Consider the following 25,163-nt stretch of genomic DNA (forward strand, 5'->3'; position numbering starts at 1 on the left):
GAAATCTTTCAAAAAGAAAAGCATGGGTTAGAAGTAGAACCTTATATGGAATGGCTAAGATACCCAATACGATGGTGGCAAGCGATTTAATTCTGCAGTTTATGGTGCTGCCAAGAGAAGAGCCGTTGCTATTGTAAGAGCAAAAAGAGCCAGCTCAACGTCCCATGAACCAAAGCTAAGAGGCTGGTTATACACAACCAATGGAAGAGTGAGTCCTTATACAATTCTCCTGGTCCTAGTTTGTCAAATAAAGTTAGGGCAAGGATAAGGGAAGAACTCCTGATTTTTGCTCTTCCTGTTTTGTAGTCTATTTATTTATTTATTTATTTGTCTTTCTTACTGAGACTCAAGGTGGATTACACAATGCAAGTCCATATTATCAACAGCTAGGACATTCAATAAACAAATACAATAGGGTATGGGTTGCCGAAATTTGAAAACAAGCATAAATCTGAACACAGAGGTGAAACATTGCTGAAACAATGGCTAAGTAATTAAACATGACATCTTTAACGATGAGGAAACTATCCAGTAGGAGCACATCTACATCAACAGATAGTACCCAGTAGAATAGTCTACAGTCCTTGTAACTGCTTTGATAGAAGTTCCAACTGCTTTGATAGAAGTTCCAACTAGTCTCTTCCAAGGCAGGAAAGAGATCGGTAGAAAGCTGTTGCTTTCCCCCAGCTTCTGCTGTTCCAAAAAGGGGGATTTTCCAGTTCAGGATGCCTTCCCTGAGCCTGAGAAAAATCCATGTTTGTTTTCTACAAGCAAAGAAACGTGCCATCTTTAACATTCATGACAGCCAACACAGAAAACATAGCTAACAAATGTTTCCATCATTCAATGACAAATATACAGCATCTGTTCTTCATTTAGCTGGATTATCTATTCTTTTCCTGCAAAACCCATTAGCCCTTCAGAACAGTGTGGCTCAGTTTTTTGATGGAAAAACCAAAAGCTAGTACAAGGAAATTAGACCATATATCTCTTTCTTTTGAAACAAACAAAAACAAATGGAGAAGATGCAAGTCAAATCCTTTCAAAGCTTTAAACAGGGAAACAGACCCAATAAAGAAAAAAAAATATAGGGACCAATCTCCAGCTCTGGAGAACACTTCGCCCTCCTTAGCAACCTTGCACAACAAAACACAGATGTAACTTGGAAAGCACAAAACTCATCCCGCCCCTCCAGCAAAAACACAATTCTAATAAGTACTCAGATTAAGACTTGTGAGGTGACATGTGCTGTCTCCTATCCTTAGGCAATTTTTTTTCATTTTTATCATATCTTTCCCTTCAAGCGTGCTCATTGTTCTCTGTGTGATATAGTTTAGGCAGAGAATGAATGAATGAATGAATGGTCCAAGGTCACCCAGAGGCATCACCAAGCTAGGCAACACCTTCCACTACATTTGCCACTATTTGTTTGTGGCAATCATCTCTTAGAGCCTCTCAAACAGAGGCCCCATTTAACAGCAACCTCTCATGAAGAAGTACAAGACCTACCTATGTAGCATATCACAGAAAAGAAGTAAGACCCCAATACCTGGCTGGGCTTTATGTGCAACATTACAGCTTGTCTCTCTTATATCCCAGAAAATCCCATACATTCCATTTATAAATGTTTCTCTGGACTTACAACTGTCATCTGCTAAGAGCCAGAAGAGACTGCAGTTCAAGAAACGAGATTTTGCTAGTTGCACATGCCCATTTTCCTCACACATTTCACTCCCAGGGAATTTCTAATCATGTATATCAATGCCTTCTAGAGTAACAGGCAAGTGAAGTTTTATTTAAATTATTTGGGTAGGCATTAGCATGTTGATATATTTTACAAGTGTAATAAGAGCGGATGAAAGGAAAGACAAAAGACATACCCATTATTAACATTCTAAAGGGTATCAAGGAGGGAGAGAGGATCGAGGAAGGAAAGAATGCAAGCGACATGGTAAGAGAAAACAAAGATCTTCCAAGTTATTTTCTAGAGCACAGTGATTTCTTCCTTTTGTATCATCTGATCTTTTTTTTTAAAATGACCTGGAAACTTAACCAAATTTTGCAATTTTCAATGCACTAATTGTCTCTGTGGGGTATTTGTACCAGATTCTGAATTCTCCAGCAGCCCCTTTCAGCCCCTTCTCTGCAGGGAGGAACCATCAATTGCCAGGCACCAGAAGCAGCCGAAGATCAACAGAAGTTTCTCCAGCAGACGGGTTATTTGTCATAAGCCAGACTCAAAACCGTCTGCAGCCCTCCCCACCCCCTTTCAGGAGAAAAAGGGAAACCATTAATCAGAAAAAAAGTGCTTGTTTTTATTAAGGTGCTGCACTTTACAAATGGAATGCTGCTGCACATCCTCATTTTCTGTTTTCCCAGTCCACTTCCATCTTGTGTGCCTTGCTTTTACATAAGTTATGAGACTTTGGACAGTGGTTATTTTAAAAATGTTATAAAGGGCTTAAAGTGCTATACAAAATCAGTAGTACAATTCACTGCATTAGCTGCATATTTAGAAATGGAAGTTGAAATTTATGCCTTAATGTGTTGTAATCACAACTTTTGTTGTTGAAGTTGGTAGAAACAAAAGCAATCACTAGAGTTTTGAGTTTTTCAGAAAAGGTGAAGGGTTTCAAGATTTGCCTGTGGCATTTCACCCCCACCAGCAAGGGGGAACGCGCTGGATTCCCCCATGCCATTCTGGCAGTTCTCCAAAGAGGTCACTTGTCTGGTGGCCCCACCCACATGATTTTCAGCCATGTTGGGGCCGATTTGGCCTGGATTGGGGGTGAAACGGCTGGGATTGGGACTGAAATGGCCCGGATCAGATCGGTGCCGGACAGGGGAGGGTTCCCATGCCTGGCACTGATCCGAACCAGGCTGTTTCGGCCCCAAAAAGGCCACTTTCAGCTGCTTTGGGCCCATTTCTGCCAGGATTGGGGCCGAAACAGCCGGAATCGGGTCCATGCTGGGCAGGAGAAGCCTCCCCCGCCCGGCGCGACCTGGTACTAGCTGTTTCAGCTCCGGTCCTGGCCCGAACAGGCCCCAAATAGCCATTTTCAGCCATTTTGGGCCTGTTTCGGCCCGGATTGGGGCTGAAACGGCCCAGATCGGGTTGGTGCCGGGAGGGGGAACCCCCCTGCCCGGCACTGACCCGATACAGGCCCAAAATTGCCACTTTCAGCTGCTTTGGGCCCATTTCTGCCAGGATCGAGGCCAAAACAGCCGGGATCAGGTTGGTGCTAGGCTGGGGAAGGCTCCTCCACCCGGCACTGACCTGGTCATGGCCATTTTGGCCCCAAGGTCCTGTTTTGGCCTGGCCAAAACAGCCGAGATTGTGTCAGTACCAGGAGGGGGAACCCTCTCCTGCCTGGCACCAACCTGGTTCGGGCTGTTTCGGCCCTGAACTGAAACAGGCTCCAAATGGCCATTTTTGGCCCGTTTCGGCCACGATCAGGGCCAAAACCACCAGGACTGGGTCAGTGCCTGGTGAGGGAAGCCTCCTTTGGCCAGCTGCAACCGGATCCCGGCCTTCCCATCCAGCACCGACCCAATCTGGGCCGTTTTGGGCCCGATCCAGGCCCAAACGTACCCAAAATGGCCATTTTGGGTCCATTCCAGCCTGGTTCAGGCGGTTTCATCGCGAACTAGGGCCAAAACTGCCCTTATCAGGCCACTGCCAGGTGGGGGAACACTCCCCCGCCTGGCAGCAGCCAAATCCCAGCCATTTCGGGCGTAAAATGTCCTGATCGGGCCCAAAACAGCCAGGATTGGTCCCGAAATGGCCAGAATCGGGCCTCTGATGAGTGGTGGATCACTCTCCCTCCCAGCAGCGGCCCGATCCTTACCATTTTGGGGCCCTTTTCAGCCCCTTTTTGCCATTTTGTGCCCAATTTTGGCCCTAAATGGCCAGGATTGGGGCCAAAACAGCCAGGCTAGGTGATGCCAGGGGGTATAGCATATGCAAATCAGTTATGTTAATGACACACTTCCAGCAATGACAAGGGGCGTGGCATATGCTAATGAGTTATGCTGATGAGCTCATGTAGCTTTTTCTCTACAAAATGACCCCTTCCCACCAGTATTGGTAAATATGGAATTTTGATTTCCTCTTCTGTCACACAAAGATTGCTTACTTAGCTAGCACTTACCTACCCCTTCACCTCAGCTGAACTGACATCTTAACTATAGCAGTTACCATCATTTCTTTATGATGATGTTTTTAAGGCAGATTTTCAAATCCATCCCTAAGTATGAAGGTCAGTGATGTTAGCACTCCTTGTATCTCTACTGCTTTAAGAGTTTTATTATAAACACAAAAAAATGTTTGAAAACAACTTACCTCCTGGTACTTCAGCTATGACAGCATCTGTAGAAAGATATTGCTGTTCATATTACCTATAAAGATATAGTAGAACCTTATCAAGGAATATTATTTGCACTTCCTTAGAGATGGTGGGAAGGGTTCCTACTTGCAAAGGATAAGCTTGTTTTAAGAGGGCACATGAAGTCCTGATTGAATTGCCATTGCTAGAAAGCTCTTGCTGTTGTGACTTGGCCAGGGACTTCCCTCATCGTTACTGTATATTACCCAACAGAATAACTTAATGCTGTTAAGAATACAGTTGGATACTGATCAAACTCCACTGTCTTTCAGCATTGTCAGATTTGCTAGAACATCATCCTTTTGGATTTAATTGTTTTATGAGAGTTGTATTTATGCAGGTAAATTCGGTTGACTTACTGCTTAAAATTTTGTTAGCTTGCTGCACAAGCCTTAGGTAAAGGTAAGGGTAGGCACCGAGTCATTACTGACCCATTGGGGGATGTCACATCACAATGTTTTCGTGGAAGACTTTTTGTTACGGGGTGGTTTGCCATTGCCTTGCCCAGCACAAACCAACCTGAGCTATCTGGAAGGGCATGGTAAAAAACCCTTTAATAAATATATGTGTGGGAAGGTGCAGGGACCTGCAGAAAGAAGGTGGCAGTAAAGATCCTGTGGTTTAGATCCAACATACTGGAATATATATTTATATAGAGGTGTGCAATTTGGATTTGGTATTTGGTAAAAATTACTGAATTTTACATGATTTGGATAGCCCTGAATTGAGTTTTCCGTAGGAAACAATGGCCGAATTTTACCAAATTTGCTCTGTATTACTGAACTGAACTGGAGAATGAATTTGGTATTCGGGGGTGCTGAATTTTTCACCCCAGTTCAGTATTACCAAACCGAATCAACCAAATTTTTTCCCTATGCACACCCTTATATGTATATATACTTAAGTGGTTCTCTCTACTTCAGTGAGCTATTTTGTTAGGACAACTGAGTCTATGTAGATGGAAATCTATTTCGATGGCATTCATGTCCTTTATATTTTACGTCATTCCTGATTATTCTATTCCTAATCATACTTACAGCTGGAGTTATGCCTACAAATGTCACAAACCTACTGCTACTCCTTGCATTTCATGGCCTTTCAGTTTTTACCAAAAAATCATCCCCCCGCCCCCACAAACACCACTTTTTCTGTAGTGAAATATGTCTGTGAACAGAAGATAACACTTCTAATAGCTAATGGGGGTGAGGGGAGGAGGTTCATCAACAAAAGCTTATGTCAAACAGTCTGATGCAGCAAACACAAGCTTAAGTCTTGATTAAAGATCAAAACTTCCCCCCCCACATTCTTCCCGTAATAGCAAGAAATACTTTACACCACAGTTGCTTTTAGAACTGTTATTAAGATCAGCATGGTTTGAATCAAACTCTACAACAGATGAGTCTTATTTTCTGGTAATGTGTCAATTTCTACAGAAGTGGAAAAGTGCCTCACAGCAGGAAAGAAATCTGATGCCATCTCAGCTTTTCAGAAGTTATTCTTGCAATAAAATAGGTACAATTTAAAGATAGATTTTATTCTCTGATGATTTACTCATGCAAACTGCACACGGAAGATAACAGTACAGTTTGTGAAACATGTCAAATGCAAAGATCTCAAATGCGATGTACAGAAGTAGTGTGACATACATTTTAAAATGGAATTGATAGTTGTACAACTGGGTTTCTTTTTTTCCTGCTTGCTGAACATAGATAGGATTTTTACTAACCCTACCATTAAAATCATTTACATGTTTCCTCACACATATTTAGATTTACTTTACAACAGCAACAACTTTATTACTAAAAAAACCCAAAACAACCTTTATATTAAATAAGATTTTTTAAAAATAGGACTGCCTTATACAGCACCAGGCATTGCTACTGCAGAAACACCATTCATTTCAATGGGTTGCTTAGGAACAGAGATGAAGGGAGGAAGAAGAGCAGTGTCTGGTGGAATTATGCCCATAATACTTAGGGGAGCAAACGTAACCACATTGGTCCACATCTAGTTCACCCAATCCACAATGGGAGAAATTTGCCCTGATCCAAAAAGGAGATGAGTAAGTGGAATTGGATACATATGAGCACAAGAATGCCTTCTGTTTGCACTGCATCTGCTTTCAACTGGATGTGCATTCATAACACACATCTCCATCCCTTACCACATTCTGGTAGGACCAGAGCTGGATCAGGGCAGTTATCTGTACAGTTTTCTTACAGAATTCACATTTTGTGCCTGAGATTCTCTCACTCTACTTGCAGTACTTAAAAAAAATTCTGAAAACTTGTTTTCCAAAATTAAATTCCTTTAAAAAAAACCTGATAAAATGAACACATTTAGAATACTTTTTGCAAACTACGCAAAAACACGTATCCTTACATTTTTTAATACACAAAATATTTAAATTCTTATTTTCAGACTTAAAGCATTGAAATGATATATACATAATTTAAGATGACTTTGTCCAGCTTCCATTCTTGTTTGGTTGTACATCATACAAATTAGAGTTGTCCTCTGCTACTACCACCAATTACAATTCAATGATTTAAAACTGAATGTCTCATTTCATAGTTTTGATGGCACCTAGGTTCAAAAACAGTGTGTAGAACAGAGTAGAACAAATGAGTTACACAACCCACAATAAATGCATTAAAGTGTTTTGTTATATACATAATAGAGTTCAGTTTTACTGCCAGATGTTGCTACTGTGTAATTTACTTTGCTATTATACAAAGGTGTTTTTTTAAAATGTGAAATCACACACCTATTTTTGTTCTTTTACAACTTAATCATAAAATATTATATTGTATTTTGAACATGAGTACAGAATTAAAATAGATAATGGCACATTAAAAAAACTCAATATCCTACAGTTGATTGGATAATGAGAAAGAGTGTACCTACAATCATCTCATCAGAAACAAACTACATCGTGGAATGTTAGTTATCCAAGTTCACACAGTAAATAACATTTCAAAACTTCAATTCTCTATGAAGCCAGCATCACACTGAAGGCATCTTTAAACATTCAAGCACAGGTTGCTGGCATAAACTACACAACCATTCTCTCTTTCAATCACACACACGCACTCACACAGACACACTTCACACTATAATTACATTGTTTTCACGGAACGGTAGATATCGATTTTATTTTCCACAAGAAAGTTATCAAAAATTTGCTACTAAAGGATGACAGTGCTTACACAAGAATAAAGTACAAGTTACCTTGCAAATACTTGACAATGACCGACAAAAAAAAAGCCAAAAGAAAAAGAAGTCTTGAGTTGCTTGATGAGGGGAATTTTAAAAACTTCCCTGGCGTCCATACCATCTTGGTGCATGAATAAGATCCTCACTCTAAAGACTCAAGAACCCACAAAACATCAAGTTGACTTTGAAAAAGTATTCCATTTTTCATAACCCTGTAGAGTATCTGTCTGTTGTTCTTCGTTAGTCTAGTGAGACGAAAGTAGCTGCAGAAATGAAGCTCCTGTCCTGATTTTAAAAATGGAAGTGCTAACTAAGCCAACATGTTTTTAAAAAAGAAAGTCTAGCTAGTAATGACCCTGATCAAGATTACATATGTGCATAAAAAGTACTGTATATCATATACTGTACTGGCCCTATTAAACAAAATTCTTTAAAAAACAATAACACCCGAACAGTAAAAAGCCAAAGAAAATGCTACACAATATAATCAAACATATTCTCCCAATGGTTCTCCTCTCATAATGTGCAAAACAATAAAAAGGCAAAAAGACTCAAAGCAAATTTACTGTTCCTTTTTTTCCTCCTCTTGCCTAGTGCTTTATGATCTTGTTGACTATACAAAGTCAATAGGAATCTTTGCAGAACTTTGGTATAAAATGTTACAAGATTACTATCACAGTTTTGGGGGTGAGCATTAAATAACTGATCTCAATGGTTCTTGGAATATCACCAAATGCTAGAGAAGCAAGTACATTTCGACTGTACCAACACTATACACAACGAGCACTGAAAATAACTAGCAATCCTAATAAAAAATGAAAAAAAAACCTAACCTGGGTGTCTATTAAGAAACCAGAACCTGCTGTGCAATTCCTTTGTTTGCCAACTTTCAAAGCCAAATTCAAGTTTGAATTTTACAGATGAATATTTTTTAAGCTACAGAAATTTTTCTAGGTGAAGGCTGATTTCCTTGGTTTCCCTTTGAAGTTGCTAAGGAATATCTAAGAAGCAACACAAGTTTTTAATCAACTTCCTGAAGGCTGCGATTGGGACGGAGGAGCCATTACAATCTGTGAAAGCACGGGCTCTGTACTCTCTGCCATCTGGGTGAGAACTGACGTTGCCACTGCTTCTGCCTTGGAGGTCGAACTGACGCCATTGGAAGTGCTGACAGAACTATGCTGGATAGCTTCTGTGTGAGGACTGCTTGGCACGGAAACGTCTTCAGAACTATCATCTTTATCTGTAGCTGAGGGAAAAAAACTTAATGTAATTATATTCACATTAATGATGCTATAGTAAGAGTATAAGAGGGGTTGGAATTGTATATTGCATGAACTAGAAATGCAGTTGGATCTAAAGACATCCTTGTGTAAGCAAAACTGGTCCTTTGTGTATGTCAGATGCGCCCTGCTTATCTGCCATGTGTGCCTATTATACTCTGTACTGTATTCTGGAAATGTGTAAAGATATATCCATGTAGCTGTCTAACTGTATAGCTGTGAATTGCTTATCTTGCAGGTGGCTACTTTCACTTTCTTGACTGGTATGGGAAAGTGTCCTTGAAGTGCCAGTGGGAGACGTATCTCCCTGAGACATGACATGAGCTCATCCTTGTCTTCCCCTCCCCTACACCCCATCCAACCTTCTAGGCCCTGCGTGCCTAAATTCTAACGGTCCTTATCCCAGGGCGGGAACCTTGCCCTATAACTAACATTGCTTTTCCCCTTTATGTCACTTCTGCCAATGCTGTAGTCTGACTGCACTGATACTGATGGATCTCTAATAAAGAAACTTTAACTGGACTCTTGGAGTGTCTACAGTGAAGTAACTGGGGATCTAACTGGCAGGCCCTGACAGTGTATAACCAAGGGTAGGATTCGTTTTAAGCTTAAAGATGTAAGATATCAAAGTTTTCTTTGTATAAGTGATTTTTTTTAAAGCAACACAGAACAATTGCTGCCAGTCCTCCGCTAAAGTGGCATCTAAACCAAGCACAGCTGTAAGAATATTGTTTGGATAATGATCAAAATTTAGAAAACAAGCTGACTTGAACAGATTCTGCCGAACAGGTTTTGAGTTTAGCTAATATGGTATTTTGGTATAACCTAACCTGTTTGGTGAAACTGGAATGGCAAGTGAAATTTGTCTAATTATAGTAGCAAATTTTAAAAACTACTAAATAAGTTACTGATATAGTATTTATGTGATGCTTAACTTTTGAATTCTAGAACTATTTTTCTGTGTAGGGCCAAATGTACAACACAAACACTGAAGTCAACTCAACTGCTCTCTCTTGATAGCAGTAACCATATTTTGACATTTGGCTATACAGTGAGTTCATTGCCGAGATGTGATTTGAACATGGAATTTCACAGCTAATTTTCTTAACAACACTAGACTGCATTAGTATACCAATATGCATCTATTCTTTACTTTTAAATCTGAGATTAGGTGCCAATGGAAGAAATATTTAAGTATAACACTTAAGTAATTTATTTGATGCCATGTTGAGATGATTTTTGATAGTCGCGACTGATGATTACACGAATTTTGTTAGTAATCATATTCAAGAATAAGCAATAATCAAAATGCCACCTACTATAGGAAGCTGGAGTTAAAATAAATGGACTGGATCCCATATACCATTTACAGAAAATGAAGCCTCAAACACACCCCCTGGGTTTGATGGATCTCGGGGACAGCATGAGATGCTCAGTATGTGCATGGGTAGGTAGGGGAACTGGCAGAAATCTTGCGGGATTGGAAAGACTTGGAATCTAACCTAATATTATCGTTGGTTAGTATTTTATTGGTATACTTCTTAGTATGAGGTGAGTAGCTTGTGTTGGTCTGACAAAGGGAGCTCTGATTCTCGAAAGCTCATACCCTGGAAATCTAGTTGGTCTTTAAGATGCTACTGGACCTGAATCTTGCTCTTCTTAGTACGATAAAATCTATTTATGGAGAGAGGAGAACAATGTTAAACTGCTTTGGGTCCCCAACTGAGGAGAAAGGCGGGGTATAAATTAAATAATATAATAAATATAGCACTTTAAATGGTCCCCTGAACAGAACCATCATCAATCTCATACAAGACATTCTGTATGTTATCTACTATTTTGAGTCAATTCCTGCTAACAGCTTTATACCGAAGGATGGTTAAATTTTTTAAAATCCTCACCATATAAATGGTCTAAATAGCACATAGGTGATTGTTCAGGGCACTGTTTAGTAAAATACACTCAAATAAACCAAGTTTTTAGGATGAGATAGTTATAACTAGAATAGCTAGTCCTACCCCTAGTACAAGACTGTAAAGTCTTCTATCAAGAAGTAAGCTAACAGGGGAAAAATCCTGCTGATGAAACACAATGAATTAAACTTAAAGGGGGAAGTCCCACCCTGGAAGAATTTAATTTCAATGCATGAATTAAAACAGAAAGAACAAAGCACTAGTGGGTAACAATTAAAAAAACGATATAGAAGCAGACTGAGCAAAGCCGGCCTCAATGGCCACTCATCTAAACCGAGGCATTGTTTTATTATGCCTAAAATCTCCATTATAACCTGCCAGATGTTTTTCAACCTAACCGTAAAATACTCTGGTGGAGGAAATTCCAAGGATTCCCTAATGGCTATTACTTCTATCGTTCTTCTTTACTTACAGACAGAAAGGGTGGTCGTAAGGATGAGGTATGCAGGAAGGTTTTATTGAAAGCATTTATCTGCTACTTTTCCAGTGAACAAAGTGGTATGCAAGTGATTAAGGAGTGAAATAAAAAAAATAAAATAAAATATTGAAATCATAATAACCACAACTTAACAGATAAAATAATAAACTAAAATAAAACAATACAAAATAACCAACGTAAAAATATTAACATTGTCAAAGGGCAAATATTTAGATTGGGGGTGGGGGGGGGAGAAACAGAGATGTTTAACCTATGAAGATAGGGCTAACTTTGTAACAGTCCTAAAACAGATAAAAGCCACACACATGGTAACATTACTAAGGGCAGAATTTACAGAATTGCATTTTATGTATTTAGAAAAATATCTTAATAGATAATAGAAAATATTTCAAGTTCACTTCCTAGAATGTTGGGAAAAAGAGAGAAGAAGCATGAGCAATCATCAAGGGAAGACACAGTAGATGAACTATCTAGAACTCTAGAACTAGCATGCTCTGAGGACCTCTTAAAACTACCAAGATATATATTAAAAGTCCTTTTAAGAAGAGTTTAATATTCAATGATAACATCAAAAACTTGTAAGTGCCAGCTCCTGAATCAGAAGCTGAAATCAATCTAAGTCTGTGACACAATAAAAGATGTCCACTGGATATCGTTAACAGCAACCAAGGGCATACATTTCTGCACAACTTCCTTCTTTTTGAACACTGCTGCCCAATGTCAAACAGCCTGTTGCTTCTGGAACTCATGTCCTTGGGTTTCACTGCCATAATAATGAACAAACATCTATTCAGATCCTAATTTAAAGAAGGCATTGGTTTATCCATTGCCAGGATAAACCAATTCTGCACAACATTTTCTAAGACGTGGGTTATTTTGTCAGGTTGTCAAGGCTCTGAAGGACTTTTATCATGTTCAGGATCCTACATGATAAAGACTGCTATCCTAAAGCAATTAAACAGAGGACAGGGTTGGTTTATTTGCTTCCTGGGTATCACTTCACATACAAAATTCACATCAAGCCTTGCAACTACAGTGGCCTTTTCAAGAGGCCAAATAATAGATTGCCCATAGAAGAATGACTGCCAATGTAATTTTGTCTAATGATATTTTTAGTTCATTGGGATTTCCTTCAGTAAACCCCTTGAAATGTAATTACAGTTGGATTCTACCAAATAAACAGTGGGATGGTAAATAGTGGCTGAATTAAATAAACACAGATTTTTAGGCAGCTAAGGAAAACCTAGAACAGATCACACATCTGAAACTGTTCTAGGTGTTCAATATTATTTTTACTTTTCCATGTTTTCTGGCATTCTAGTTAATACTTTCTACAAGCTTATGCAGCTAGAGGGCATTACCATATGTCTTGGAAAATTCTGACAATATCATCCAGCTGTTTGAGTTTATTTTAATCCAGACCTCATTATTTGGGAACTGAATGACCTGAAAGCCTTAAATTGTGTTTTAAAAAAATTACCGTTAGACCAGAAAATACATACTCCTGCAGTTTCTCTATATAAGAAAATTAAGAAGCCACTGCACATTTTTAGAACCATTTATGTTTGCTTCCCAGAAGAGGCTATCACAAAAATGTAATTTTCACACAAATGTCTCTTATTAAGATTTCTCAAACGGAGTTGGTAACACTCAAGGCAGATCCAACTCATTCTTTACATAGCTTCATTCACATACTAATGGTATAGTTACAGATCACTATCTTAAATAGCATTGTCCAACTGGCCCAACTATTAACCAACAGTCCCCTTTAACTCCTCAGTTTTGGCACCCTCTATTGCAGATGTAGCTCTTTGAAAGTGAAGCTGTTTAGGCACTCTTGACCTCTTCAGCATGCTGTAAAGACAGGTGCATTTTAAAATGAACCCGAACTCAATAGCTGAGTCCAAAATGCTGCTATAATTATTACAGACAGAGCATGTGCTCTGAATATTCATTCCTAAGCATCTAGGATAGGAGAGTAGTCCATGGACTATAAATCTGACTTTATCATATATTTAAGTGTATGCAAGTACTGCTGTTTATGTAAACTGTAATTCAATAACTATCTGCAATGGACAGCAATGTTCAACACTTCTGGTTGCGCTACTTGCTGTTGAATTAGAAGTGCACCACATGCATTACGAAGTCTTTTAAAGTTTCAAGTATTTAAAAACAACATCTAGAAAGATTGTTCTCTTTCATAATGTCAAATTCAAGGCAGCTAGGCTTGTTCAACAAACTATGCATGCATAATGTTCTCCTATAGCAGCTTCTATATGAAATCAGGCTGTTGTGTCAGATGGGAGCCATAATGGCCTCATCCCTGCAACAATCATTGTTAATATAAATTCAAAACATATTTCTACACAGTTTCAATTTGCTCCAAGATGCCACTTTCCATCCTGTCAAAATGACTGGAGATCAAAAAGACTGAGATTTATAAGCTCAAAACTGACAAAATCAGTGTCCTAAATATATATGGCAACAGAGAGTTGCTAAATCTCCTGAATCTTTTAAATTAAAAAATATTGCCCATTCTGATGAAACTGCTTACAGTGACTACAAGTAAAGATGGTGGCCATTAAGTTTTATCGCAAGCACCTGAGGAACTGTTCGCATGCAATACAAAATGTTCTTTTATTCTCCTAAATTACTGACACTGGCAAATTAAAATGAAGTGGCTACATATGGCAGAAACAATCTCCACATTTACAAATATCCTGAAATATCACTAAATCATAAAAACGAAAGCCATGGGTTATATATTATGAATGTTGCCTAATGCATTCCCAGCTCAGTTATTTGTAACAAATTTGTGCACAATGGACAAAATTGGCCATTTATTCTACAACAGCAGCTGGTTCTGGGGCTGTGTATTGTTTCCAAAAACCAAAGTATCAAGAAAGAAACACATAATTAACCTCTAAAATGCTGAAAAAGGTAAAAAAAAAGCAAAGAACTTCATTTTTAACATTTTACCTTCACTCATACAACCCTGAATCCATAAATACTAAAGCTTATTTTCCTTCAATGGGCTATCAGTGCAGTGGCAATATAAACAAATGCTTTATGAAATGATAGGTAAGCTCAGCTGCACAGAACCAGGTTTTCCCCATCCACAATGTCTTGATCCTAACCTTTTGTGAGATAGATGGAAGAGAAAAATGTCAGTTGTAGCTGATTTTTTAAAAAAATAATCAGAGTTAAGTACTACCGATATTGAAAGAACTTAAGTCTTGCAATATTAGTATAGCTAGATTATAACTAGGAGACCTGTATAGCAGAAACAGGTGTACAGCTTTTAAAAAATGTTAAGAATTCAGAAAGAGTTTCAGAGAGTTCATTATTGCATTTATCTTGCAGCAACCTTGTAGAAATGGTTACACTGAAAGTGAAGTATTTGAACATCACCGCTCCATTTTAATGTTTTCTCTATTTGCTTTGGCAGTTTTTCCCTGGTGCAGCCTAAGGCTATAGGTAATGGAACATTACTCACTATGATAGCCAGATTTCTTCTGCATGGCGGTTACAGGGCAATCTTTATGAGCCAGAAGAAGCTGTTTCAGCTGCGCCACTTCATTTCTCAGCAGGGTGACTTCATTCTAAAGGGGAAGAAAGTTATGTACTTTAACCAGGATCAAGTTGCATACATTTCAGACTTAGTTTTACAAGGCTTTGTAAAGGCAAATAAAAGACATAGCACACACTTTTTTATATACGTTACTACAACAAGAATCAATGTCAGAACAGGAATGCTGTGTGTTAAACAGCGGAATCTTTCCATGTTCTACTTTGAAGAAAACATTGTAAATCACCTTACACTAAGCATATTACACTCAGTTGTTTCACTCTGGCTTCTATAGGTACCCCCCAATTCAAATTTTCTGTTGAACGTAATCTTGTAAGAAGTTCCGTGGAACAAATACAAACCTAGATTCTGTTCAAAAATATCTACGTGGCTATCACCACAAGAAGTACATCTTAGAAGGGAGATGGTAAGCTCTTCGAGTTGGTTAATTTATCAAGATACGCTAGTATTTTCACAGGGTGATGTTAAAATAAAATCAAGAGAGGACTTTTTAACAGGCTATTCTTGCCAAGGGTTTACTTATATGCAAATGGTGGAAAGATTTAAAGTTGATAAGAGGCAATATGACTTTGATCAATTTGAGACTGAATTTGAGACCATTAGATGCTGGGGACAAGGAACAGGAGATAGCTACTGTCAGAGCGGTGGACGAGATGATTTGATCCAGAATTGGATGTTCGTACATTGATCAGCCAGGTGCTCTCATGTCTAGAGAGGCCCAGGCCACGTCTAGATTTTGAGACCCCTAGCCATAATTTTAAAAAGTGCATAAAATCAAGTTGTGAAACTTATTGAATGCCCTCAGAATTCACAAATGTCTAGCAATCTCATGCAGGTTCATGATAAAGATAAATAATTAAAAGCTATATAGACAGACTAGCTTGATACCCATGCTTCGCTATGGTATTTAACTACTTTAAATCCAGTTATAATACTTATGGGTATGTAAAAAATTTTTTTGAGTTGACAACCCTAGGGGAAGACTGGGAGGTGCATTTTACAATGACTCCTAATAGCAACTGTATACTGTTTAGAATGTGGGGGGGGGGGGTGAGAACCAATCAGGCATATGCAAATGACCTCTGTGTTCCAACTGTGTGTGGGGGGAAATGAGGTGTGGAAGGTTATGAGCCCCAATCAGCCCGCATATGCAAATGAACTTGAAAGGCTGGCCCAATCAGGGAAGAGTGGCCGAGCTGGCAGTGGGCAGGGGGGGGGGGGCGCATGTAGGCAGCAGCCTGCCAGCCACACAGGGAAGCTTTCCCTTTGGGGAAACACATTTTACCCTTTTTTACCCCCTTAGGGGGCAAATTTCTTAAAATCTCTTCTTAATGGGTGTTTACATCTTGAAAGGAAAGTTCTCCCCAGATTTCATGTTTCTGGGTCCAGGGGTTTGGGCTGTGCATTGATGAGTCAGTCTGGACACTTGTCTTTATATATATATAGAGAGAGAGAGATAGATATGTTGAACAACCACAGGCTGAGAATTTAGATGTACATAGCATTTTGTTAGTTCTGTTAAAACGTTTATATCTTACTTCAAATGTAACTGTTGTCTCATCTTCCACATACCCTTGAGATTGATGCTATTAGTATTAAGCAATAATTTGCTATGAAACCGCCAACAATTTACTTTTAAGTATTATTTTTAAAAATGCGGAATGATTGTAGTACAACTGCACTGTGCGGCTGATAACATCTTAATGACTATACCTCTACAAAATCTCCCACAAGAGGTTCGACATGTGAATTTTTATGTAATTTACATTTATAGTCCACCTTTCTCACTGAAACTCAAGGCACATTACACAGTATAGTTCAAATACGATAAACGAGATGGGACACCCAATAAACAATGCAATAAGATTTGGACTGCAGAAATTTGAAACAGAGCTGAAACAAAGCTTTACCACAGTTTCATGATAACACTCTTACAAATATGGTAGTGATGAAACATCAATACTGTTCCATACTACTGAGGCACCACAGAGTCATCAAGCAGAGCCACTCCAGACTGCTTTCATGGCAGAATGAGGATTCAAACCTGGGTCTCCCAGATCATAGTTCAAAACTCAAACCAGTATACCACACTGGCTTTCATGGAGTGGCTGCTGTGCAGCAGGACCTGGGTAAGTCATGTAAGTCACTTGGTAGTTGTTGCCAGGCCTGACCCCAGTGAGTCCTTCCTTATAGGTCAAAACATTTCCTGGACAGCACCCCCCCCCCCCGGCCGCCGCCTTTTCCTGACAGAAATCAGGGCCCAAATGCTGGGAATAATGTTGGCCTAGCAATGGTCACCGAGGGCATTCTTTTCCTAAAGCTACAGGTGCTGCTTCTATGGTGTGTGTGTGTGGGGGGGGGGGGTGTTCAATTTTTAAAATTTATTTATTTATATATTAGAGTTCAGATTTTTCTGCAAACCTGGGGCTTTTATTGGGATTGTAGAGAGATTTCTCTCATCAATTCATTCCTCTGGATTTAAGTATCCACAGATGAGTTGAGCTCCTAATTGTATTCCCTGATCTGTTTACTGTGCTGTGCTGACAAACCTAGAACAAAAACAACTGGTCCCCAGAAGTGCTTTAGAGACCAAACATTAAACCTGAAGATAAGTAACCACGGGTCTTTCCTTCCTACTATGTCGATCAGCTCTGCTGGCTTGTTAAGCAAAGAATAACTGTGGGAATGCAGGACTGATATTTTCACATAAAGTACAGTTTAATTATTTCTTTGACTTTTTTTTTTACACAAGTTGTTTTGTTCTTCACAGTTACTAGTTTTTCAGCTCATAGACTGTAAAAAAATCCTTTCCTTTATATCTGTTACTAAGGATTACAGAAATTGAAAATGTTTGTTTTAATCTAATCCCACATTAAACAGAGAAAACTGATAAATGTTGGTCACATGTCAGTGTATAATGAAGGAGCTAAGTGTTATGAACTAACCAGAGGATGTATGTTAAGCCAATACCAAACCAGGTTTTGAACTGGTCACTCGGGAGAAGTGTCATATACATGCTCTGAGTAAATAAATGATAAAATAAGGTCTATCTCATAGAAGGAAAAAAGTGAGATGAACACTCTTCTGGACATTTGAAGTAGACATTTTACCTACTTTTAAAAAATCTGTACCCCACCTTTTAATCTAAGATGTTTATAAGTATTAAGCCACATAATAATCAATGCAAGCAATTAAAACAAACCATTCTTAACACCCACTTTTCACATAACTGATCCTCAAAATCAGGACTGATGCATACAAAAACTCCATTCTGTCACTGCCTGTGATGGATTTGCTGGAGGACAAACAGAAGCCTTTCGTTTTCTGGTCAATCCGGCGCCTTTCATAAGCACTATATCCAACTTTTTACAAAGTACACAGTTGAAAGAAAATGCATTCTAACACAAGCCCCAATCCAAAAAGCAGAATACCGTTATGGAGGCACTGATGACTAAAGGAAACCTCCATATTATACCACTGCCAAGAGGCAACATCAGAGGCCTTGGCCTCTATGCCCTGTTGTTGGCCCTCCAGACTAAGTGGCTGGCCACTGTGTGAGACAGGATCCGGGACTGGACGGACTAACAGTCTGAGCCAGCAAAGTTCTTACATCAGTGTTATCCAGGCTTTTTTGGCTTATGCTTCACCACAAATGGAACTCACAATGACTTGATTTCATAAGACAGACACATTAATGTATAAAACATTTCCAGGTAAGTGATGCAATGAGTTTTGATACGTTTTTATAAAACTGTAGATCCTGTGGCTCTAGGACAGTTAAACAAGTCAGACTTTTGTTTTGTTTTAAACTAGAAGCAAACAAAGGGGAGGGGGTACCTGTAATTGACCATTTAATGAGCTCAAGTCTTCTGCTTTCTTTTCCAAAGACTGTACCCAAACTTTTCTTTTTTGCCTGCACCTTGAAGCTGCTGCTCTGTTCCGCTCTAGGAATTTTCGCCTTTTCTCATCAGGATCTTCGTTTGCTGCTCTTCTTCGGCGACCACCTGTATTTGGAGTTTGAGGTGCAGGCTGAGCTGGAGAAGCCTGCGGGAACCAAGGAATACCACTGCCAGAAAACGTACAATTCAAACAGGAATCCAGAAATCTACATGACTATGGTATATATAACAGGCTATGCTAGTTCAGAACATAGTGACATGTGAAATTATGAGATTTTTTTTTAATTAGAAAGGGTTATGAAAAAGAATAAAATATACAGAGAGGAACAGTATGTAAAGTTAACATGTGCAGGGTAGGTGCACTTAACAAAAGATGGCAGTGCAGTGGGATAACACAACAGTCTTATGGCCTGATGGTTGTTGTGGGTTTTCCGGGCTGTATTGCCGTGGTCTTGGCATTGTAGTTCCTGACGTTTCGCCAGCAGCTGTGGCTGGCATCTTCAGAGGTGTAGCACCAAAAGACAGAGAACTACAGGAACTACAATGCCAAGACCACGGCAATACAGCCCGGAAAACCCACAACAACCATCGTTCTCCGGCCGTGAAAGCCTTCGACAATACAGTCTTATGGCCTGTTTTGATTACTAAAGCAGCATGGGTCAAAGTCACCACAGTATAGATTATAGGAGATTGATACAACACTCTGAAAGCTCAGATGCAAACGTATCACTCAGCTGTGCCAGTTTTATGTGATGCTAAAATCCATGTGTTGGGTACATAGTTTCTGTTCTACTAATAGTTGAGCCTTCCTTTGATGTAAAGAGCCCTCTGTAAGCACAACACATCTCTTCCACTGCAACTGAGCTCCTCATGTGGAATGGGAACTTTAGATTCAAAGCTATTCACGATTACAAACTATGAACAGAATTTGTATCTAGCATGACAACTTTCCTTCCTAACACAGCTTCAGAGTTTTGTCTTAAAACTGAATAGGAGAGTTACAGGGAACTTTTTATATAACCAAATAGAGTCAGAAGTCAGGCCTCCTACCGGTGTTTCAGTAGTAGATGTGGCAGGTTGCTGTAGTGACTGCGGTCGTGCTTCTTCAGACTGAGTTCTAACCAATCCACTAGTTTGTCCCTTAGCAGTATCTCCATTTGTTACCTGAGAGTGCTGCTGGGTCAAAGCAGCTTTTAATCTCTAAAAAGACAAAAAAAAAATCAAGAATGTGTGCAACTCTATAATGAGTCATGCTATTCAGTTTTAAAAGGTAGTGTGACCCCCCTTATACACTGCCACCCACCATAAACCTCCCTGCATAGGTTTGGGGCTTCACAGGCAGTACAGGGCAGTCACCGCCCATCTATTCCCTAATTATCAGGCAAAAAGCCCTGACCCAAATCCAGAATGGGTCCCCTCCCTCCTCTTCCCATCGAGTTTACAAAACAGGCGGCTAGTTCCCCATATTCACTACCCCTCACTCAGCTAAATGCCCAGAGCTACTGGAGCCAGGGAACTCGGTGTTTACTTTCTGCATATGCCGCCACCATTTAGTTAATTAAGCCCACTGGTCATCACCAGAATGTTTGATGTTTGTGTGTGCATTATTTCCTCTCAGCCAGCATTAAACAGAAAAAAATAACTTTTGTTTACAAGATGTATAACTGAATTATTCAAACACAGGACTGAATTATTCAAACACAGAAATACATTTTTTAAAAATCCACACTCTTATAACAGTAGATGGTTACAGTATAATGTAACAGGTGTCAATCACCTGCCTACCATCACCAGCCTCAAATCCTTCTCGCCTCTCATTAACTGCCCTAACAGATTTCAACTGTTTCCAGTTTCAGCACTGCACTAGCTCTCAATGGCTCTTCCCTGGGAGAGGCGGAGCTATTCATTATTTTATACTGCTGCAGGTACTTTTCAAAAGATCAAATGAACTCAACTTTGGCAAAGTCAAGTAGTATTCAGAGTGTTCAAGAGAGGATAGAACACAAACCTTTTGTTCTCAAAAAGTCAGCTATCACTAGTTAGGTTCACTAAGCAGACAAGATGATTAGAAAATGCAACACGATCAGAAAATGCAAAAGTGTCATGTTTGCACCAGTGCAGCTCTAAAGGCATTTAATAGTTATATATACAATTACAAAGAGGGACCCATGGGAAATGAACAGTGGTCATCTCCTAGTATTACAAAGTAACATTCCACTGAATACTTCCAAATAATGTTGACGTGACTTTTTATGTCAAATTGCATGAACTTGTACACACCTAAAGTGCTTGTTTTTCAAATTACCCACTTGGATTGCAAGCTTATTTACTGTTATTGTGTTCACATAATGAAATACTATATATTTGAGGACATGGCACAACAAATAGCCCATTAACGCGGCACATATTTTGTGAAAAACAGCAAAAGACATATTTCTCTCGCTGCTCTCCAACATAAGACCTCTACCTCCTCAAAGGAATATTCATTAAAATGCCTTTAAATGTCTTGGTCTTTTTGATAACAGCCAAATAATTATTTTTTCCTTTTTAATAGTATTATCCTTTGGATCATATTGACTGATGACCCATCAATTTGAAATTTGTTTTAAAGCTGTAATATGGGGTACCAAAAATAAAATAACAGCTGAAAAGTACGGCAGTTATGAAACTTGAATTAAAACACGCACACCCACTGAATCATGCGCACAAATTGAAAATGTTTACCAGGCCAAAATCACATTTAATTGTACATCCCATTGCACTTGTAAATATTATATCTTTAGACAATTTGTACTCTGCCTTCCTGTTCTCCAAACTACCCAAGACAACTTACAAAAGTATAACAATAAAATCACTGAAATATAAAATGTAAAAATAAAACCAAACTAAAAACACGGCAACAGTAATAGTAGTTAAAAACTGGTTCTTCCATGGGGAAACCACCAGCTGATTTCAAGCTCCAGGCAAATTAGTAGGGCAGAGGGAGTCTTTCAGGTACTTCAGATCGAGGCCATCCAGTGCATTAAAAAGTCAAAAACAGCACTTTGAAATGAACCCAGAAATAAACTAGAAGCCACTCTAATTGGTAAAGCACTGGCTATATTAACCATGCCAGGCACCTATTAACTTTATAATCGCCAGCTGGGAATTCCAGACAGGTTTCAGAGAGCCTGTCCAATGTAGAATGGCAGTCCAATCTGGATGTCAACAAAGCATGCACCACAGCTGCTAGCTTTACTTCCACCAGGAAATGGCTGCACTTGGCTAACAAACTAAGCCCTTAAAAACATTCCTGGCCATCTCCACTATTTGCTTACCCAGATAGTGATGGAACCAAAAGAGCTAGCTTGCAGGAGCAGCAAAATCCTATTGGCACCAGCTTAACTCCCACACCATAGCACTTCCAGCTTATCTGGATAAGTTTCAGTAAGGTTTCCTAATTCAGCCTTTCAGTGATTCCATGCGCCGTTTCAAGGTATTCAATGCCTTCTTGGAACTGGATGTGAGTCAAGTATCAGTGTACTGATGATGACACCTCATTCCAAATATCCAAACGATCTCTTACAGTGGTTTCACATAATTGCTGAACAGCTTGAGAACCCTGCAGCACTCCACAGCCCAGGGATCCCCAATATCATGACACCCACTGCCACCCATCCTGGTATATGCCGAGTGTTTTCAGAAAGTGCGTGGATCCAGGTGAGGCTTCTGCCCTGCACAAGACTGTCATTAGAGATGTGACTAGCTGTGCAGGTTAAAATAACGTTGTTTCGGTGGCAGCTACCACCACAGTGTTAATTTTTTAAAATTGTTCCTCTTGTCCCCTGCACTTAAGTTTCCTCTGTGTGGGTGGCTATGCCTCCCACAGTGGCCATTTTGTGATTGGCTCCATTTCCCATGGCAGTCATTTTATGGTTGTGCCCACCACCCTATGTCAGAATGCCAAAAGTGTCCACAGAACTAAAAAAGGTTGGGGACCCTTGTCATATAGCCTAATGGCCATAGGGCAGAACAGTCATTGGCCACCACTGAACAGAGCCATTGTGAAACAATGCTGCCAAGCCTGTAACAGTCAAATAGGGAGAAAGATATATTGGCTTAAAGTATTGGGAGACATTGAATGGTCCAGGAGAACTAGCAGGGATTCACCTGTCCCTGCTGGCTGACTGGCATGGGTCATCTAGCCAGGGCTACCAAGGCAGTTTCTCTCCTGTACCCTAGCCAGAAGCTATATACCCTGTGGTTTGATTTACATGCATGGTTTTCAAGCAGCTCAAACAAATTAAAACTAATAGAAACCATTACCACAATCGAACCAAACCTCCATGAATGCCAAATAAAGTGCAGAGGATAAGCTTGACTACCCTGATTTTCACAGCACTGCCACTTACACCTGCTCATTGTATAAAATGCTGTTGTTGCCACATGATTATGGAATGTGGAGTTAAAATGGTAACGAAAGCATCTTGGGCAGTTAATGTAATGTAACATGATGCTGCTCTCAGAGTAATGTGGTGTTTTTAGACAAAAGGAACTAAGGATAATAAAACTACAACAAGCCTTTGCTTTGTGTATCAGCTTGTAGTTAAAAATAATCATTACTGCTTTTTTGTGCTGAACTACACACTATACAGAACATGACAGAGATGATCAACTGCTGCCTTTTGAGTTATATCCAGCCCTACTACCACTTTATTTGCTTCCTCTCACTAATTTTCCTACCCTTCATACAAAAAATGGCTTTCACAGATGCCAGGATCCTGTCAATATGTGTCACTGTAACTGGGTCAAAATGGTTCATACATAGATATAAACAGATATACATGGAAGTAAACAGAACACACAAGACATACAAGTAGTACCTTGTACATTTACTTTTGGCCTGGCCAGAGACACTTCCAGAAGAATTCTGTATCCAGAACAGTGCTAACTGCTCCTTCCTTGGTTGCTGGATGCCTGTGCCACCAAGAATGGGGGACTGCCCCAAGAGTCTTCTGCAATAATGGAGTAACCACTGAAGCAACCCATAAATGTCCAGAGTGGCATTTGCCAACCAAGTCAGGAGCACAACTTGACTCACACTCATTTTGATCCATGCTACACTATGCTTTTAACAGTGCAACCCTGAGAACACTTTCCTCCTGGGTGTAAGTAAGTCCCATGGCATAGATTTCAGTAGGATTCTTAGGGCTGTACTGTGAGTTTATCTCAGAAGGTTTACTGTAGAATGATATGGGAAAGAAAAGGAATGGTTGGACTGGGGAAACCCACAGTCTACTGTTGGTGCATAGCACTTATTTTATTTTATTGATTTTTAGCCTGTCCTCCCCACAAACTTGCAGTGTATAATGCCTGCCAGTTCGGGGAGGGCGGAATAGAAACTGAAAATAAATAAATAAATAAATAAATAAATGACGCTTACTCTAAAATTGTTTAGGATAAACCATAACACTCCAAAAGAATAGCCTTAGAACTGAAGTGGTACTGGGATAAGCGCACGCAAGGAGTAGATGTGTTAGTCTGTAATAGTAAAAAAGAGCCTTGTGACACTTAAACACTAACATTTTTCTTCCGGCATGAGCTTTCATGTACTGGAGCTCACTTCATCAATGTGTCTTCACTAGGCAGACGTTTATACGTGAGATTATGAAGGTTAAAAAAAAAGCACATGGTCAAAGTGTTAGGAAGATGTAATTTTATAAATTTACAAATGAACCTGAAATTTTCATGTCTGAAAGTGAGCTGTGGCTCACGAAAGCTCATACCCTACCACAATTTTGTTAGTCTTATAGGTGCTACTAGCCTCTTGTTCTTTTCTACTGCTACAGACAGACTAACACAGCTACTTATCTTGATCATGTCTGAAAGGTTATTCTTAAATAATCCTGTATGCTTTAATCTATTGTCTTACATGCCCCAGTATGTGGAAGCATGTTTCCAGGGAAAGAAACCCTAGTAATCGGCACACATTGCATAAACTTATTGCATCCATTTCTATTCTCCTCTTCCTTCAGGGCAACATCTATATTACAATAACCCTATGAAATGAATTAAATTGAAGGGTAAGACATGTTCAAGCCTACCCATTAGGCTTTGCAATGAAACACTCTATCCAGTGCATCGCACAATGTTAATGTGCTGTTTTTATTTATATCTCTAGTTTTTAGTTACACATAAAATGCAATTAGCATCGATAAATAATACAGTAATAGGAACTCAGTTATTCGCAGTATTTCTGAAATGCTGCCGTTTTCAACAGTAAAGGTGTTGAAAAACATGTCTACCCTTGAAACCAGCTCCCTATCACATCTGTCAGAATTCGTAGGAATAGATCACTCCATCATGAGTTCATAAAAACAAGAGAAAATACTCGAGAAAC

The 25,163-nt window shown here is 39.4% G+C and overlaps 1 protein-coding gene across 3 annotated transcripts in view; it reads right to left on the reverse strand.

Moving 5' to 3' along the window:
- Positions 1–5,898: 5,898 nt before the first annotated feature.
- ATF2 (activating transcription factor 2) overlaps positions 5,899–25,163 on the reverse strand; it is a 43,099-nt gene continuing 23,834 nt past the window's right edge. For all 3 annotated transcript variants that reach the window (XM_054971616.1, XM_054971615.1, XM_054971614.1), the window contains 4 exons: positions 19,835–19,984; positions 18,723–18,929; positions 14,793–14,898; positions 5,899–8,850 (listed from right to left, as the gene is read on the reverse strand). In XM_054971616.1, the coding sequence (XP_054827591.1) occupies positions 8,627–8,850; positions 14,793–14,898; positions 18,723–18,929; positions 19,835–19,984 (687 nt within the window). In that variant the 3' untranslated portion in view covers positions 5,899–8,626. The remainder of the gene's footprint in view (positions 8,851–14,792; positions 14,899–18,722; positions 18,930–19,834; positions 19,985–25,163) is intronic.

Source organism: Eublepharis macularius, chromosome 2, assembly GCF_028583425.1.
Source record: "Eublepharis macularius isolate TG4126 chromosome 2, MPM_Emac_v1.0, whole genome shotgun sequence".
In the NCBI taxonomy this organism is placed as follows: domain Eukaryota; kingdom Metazoa; phylum Chordata; class Lepidosauria; order Squamata; family Eublepharidae; genus Eublepharis; species Eublepharis macularius.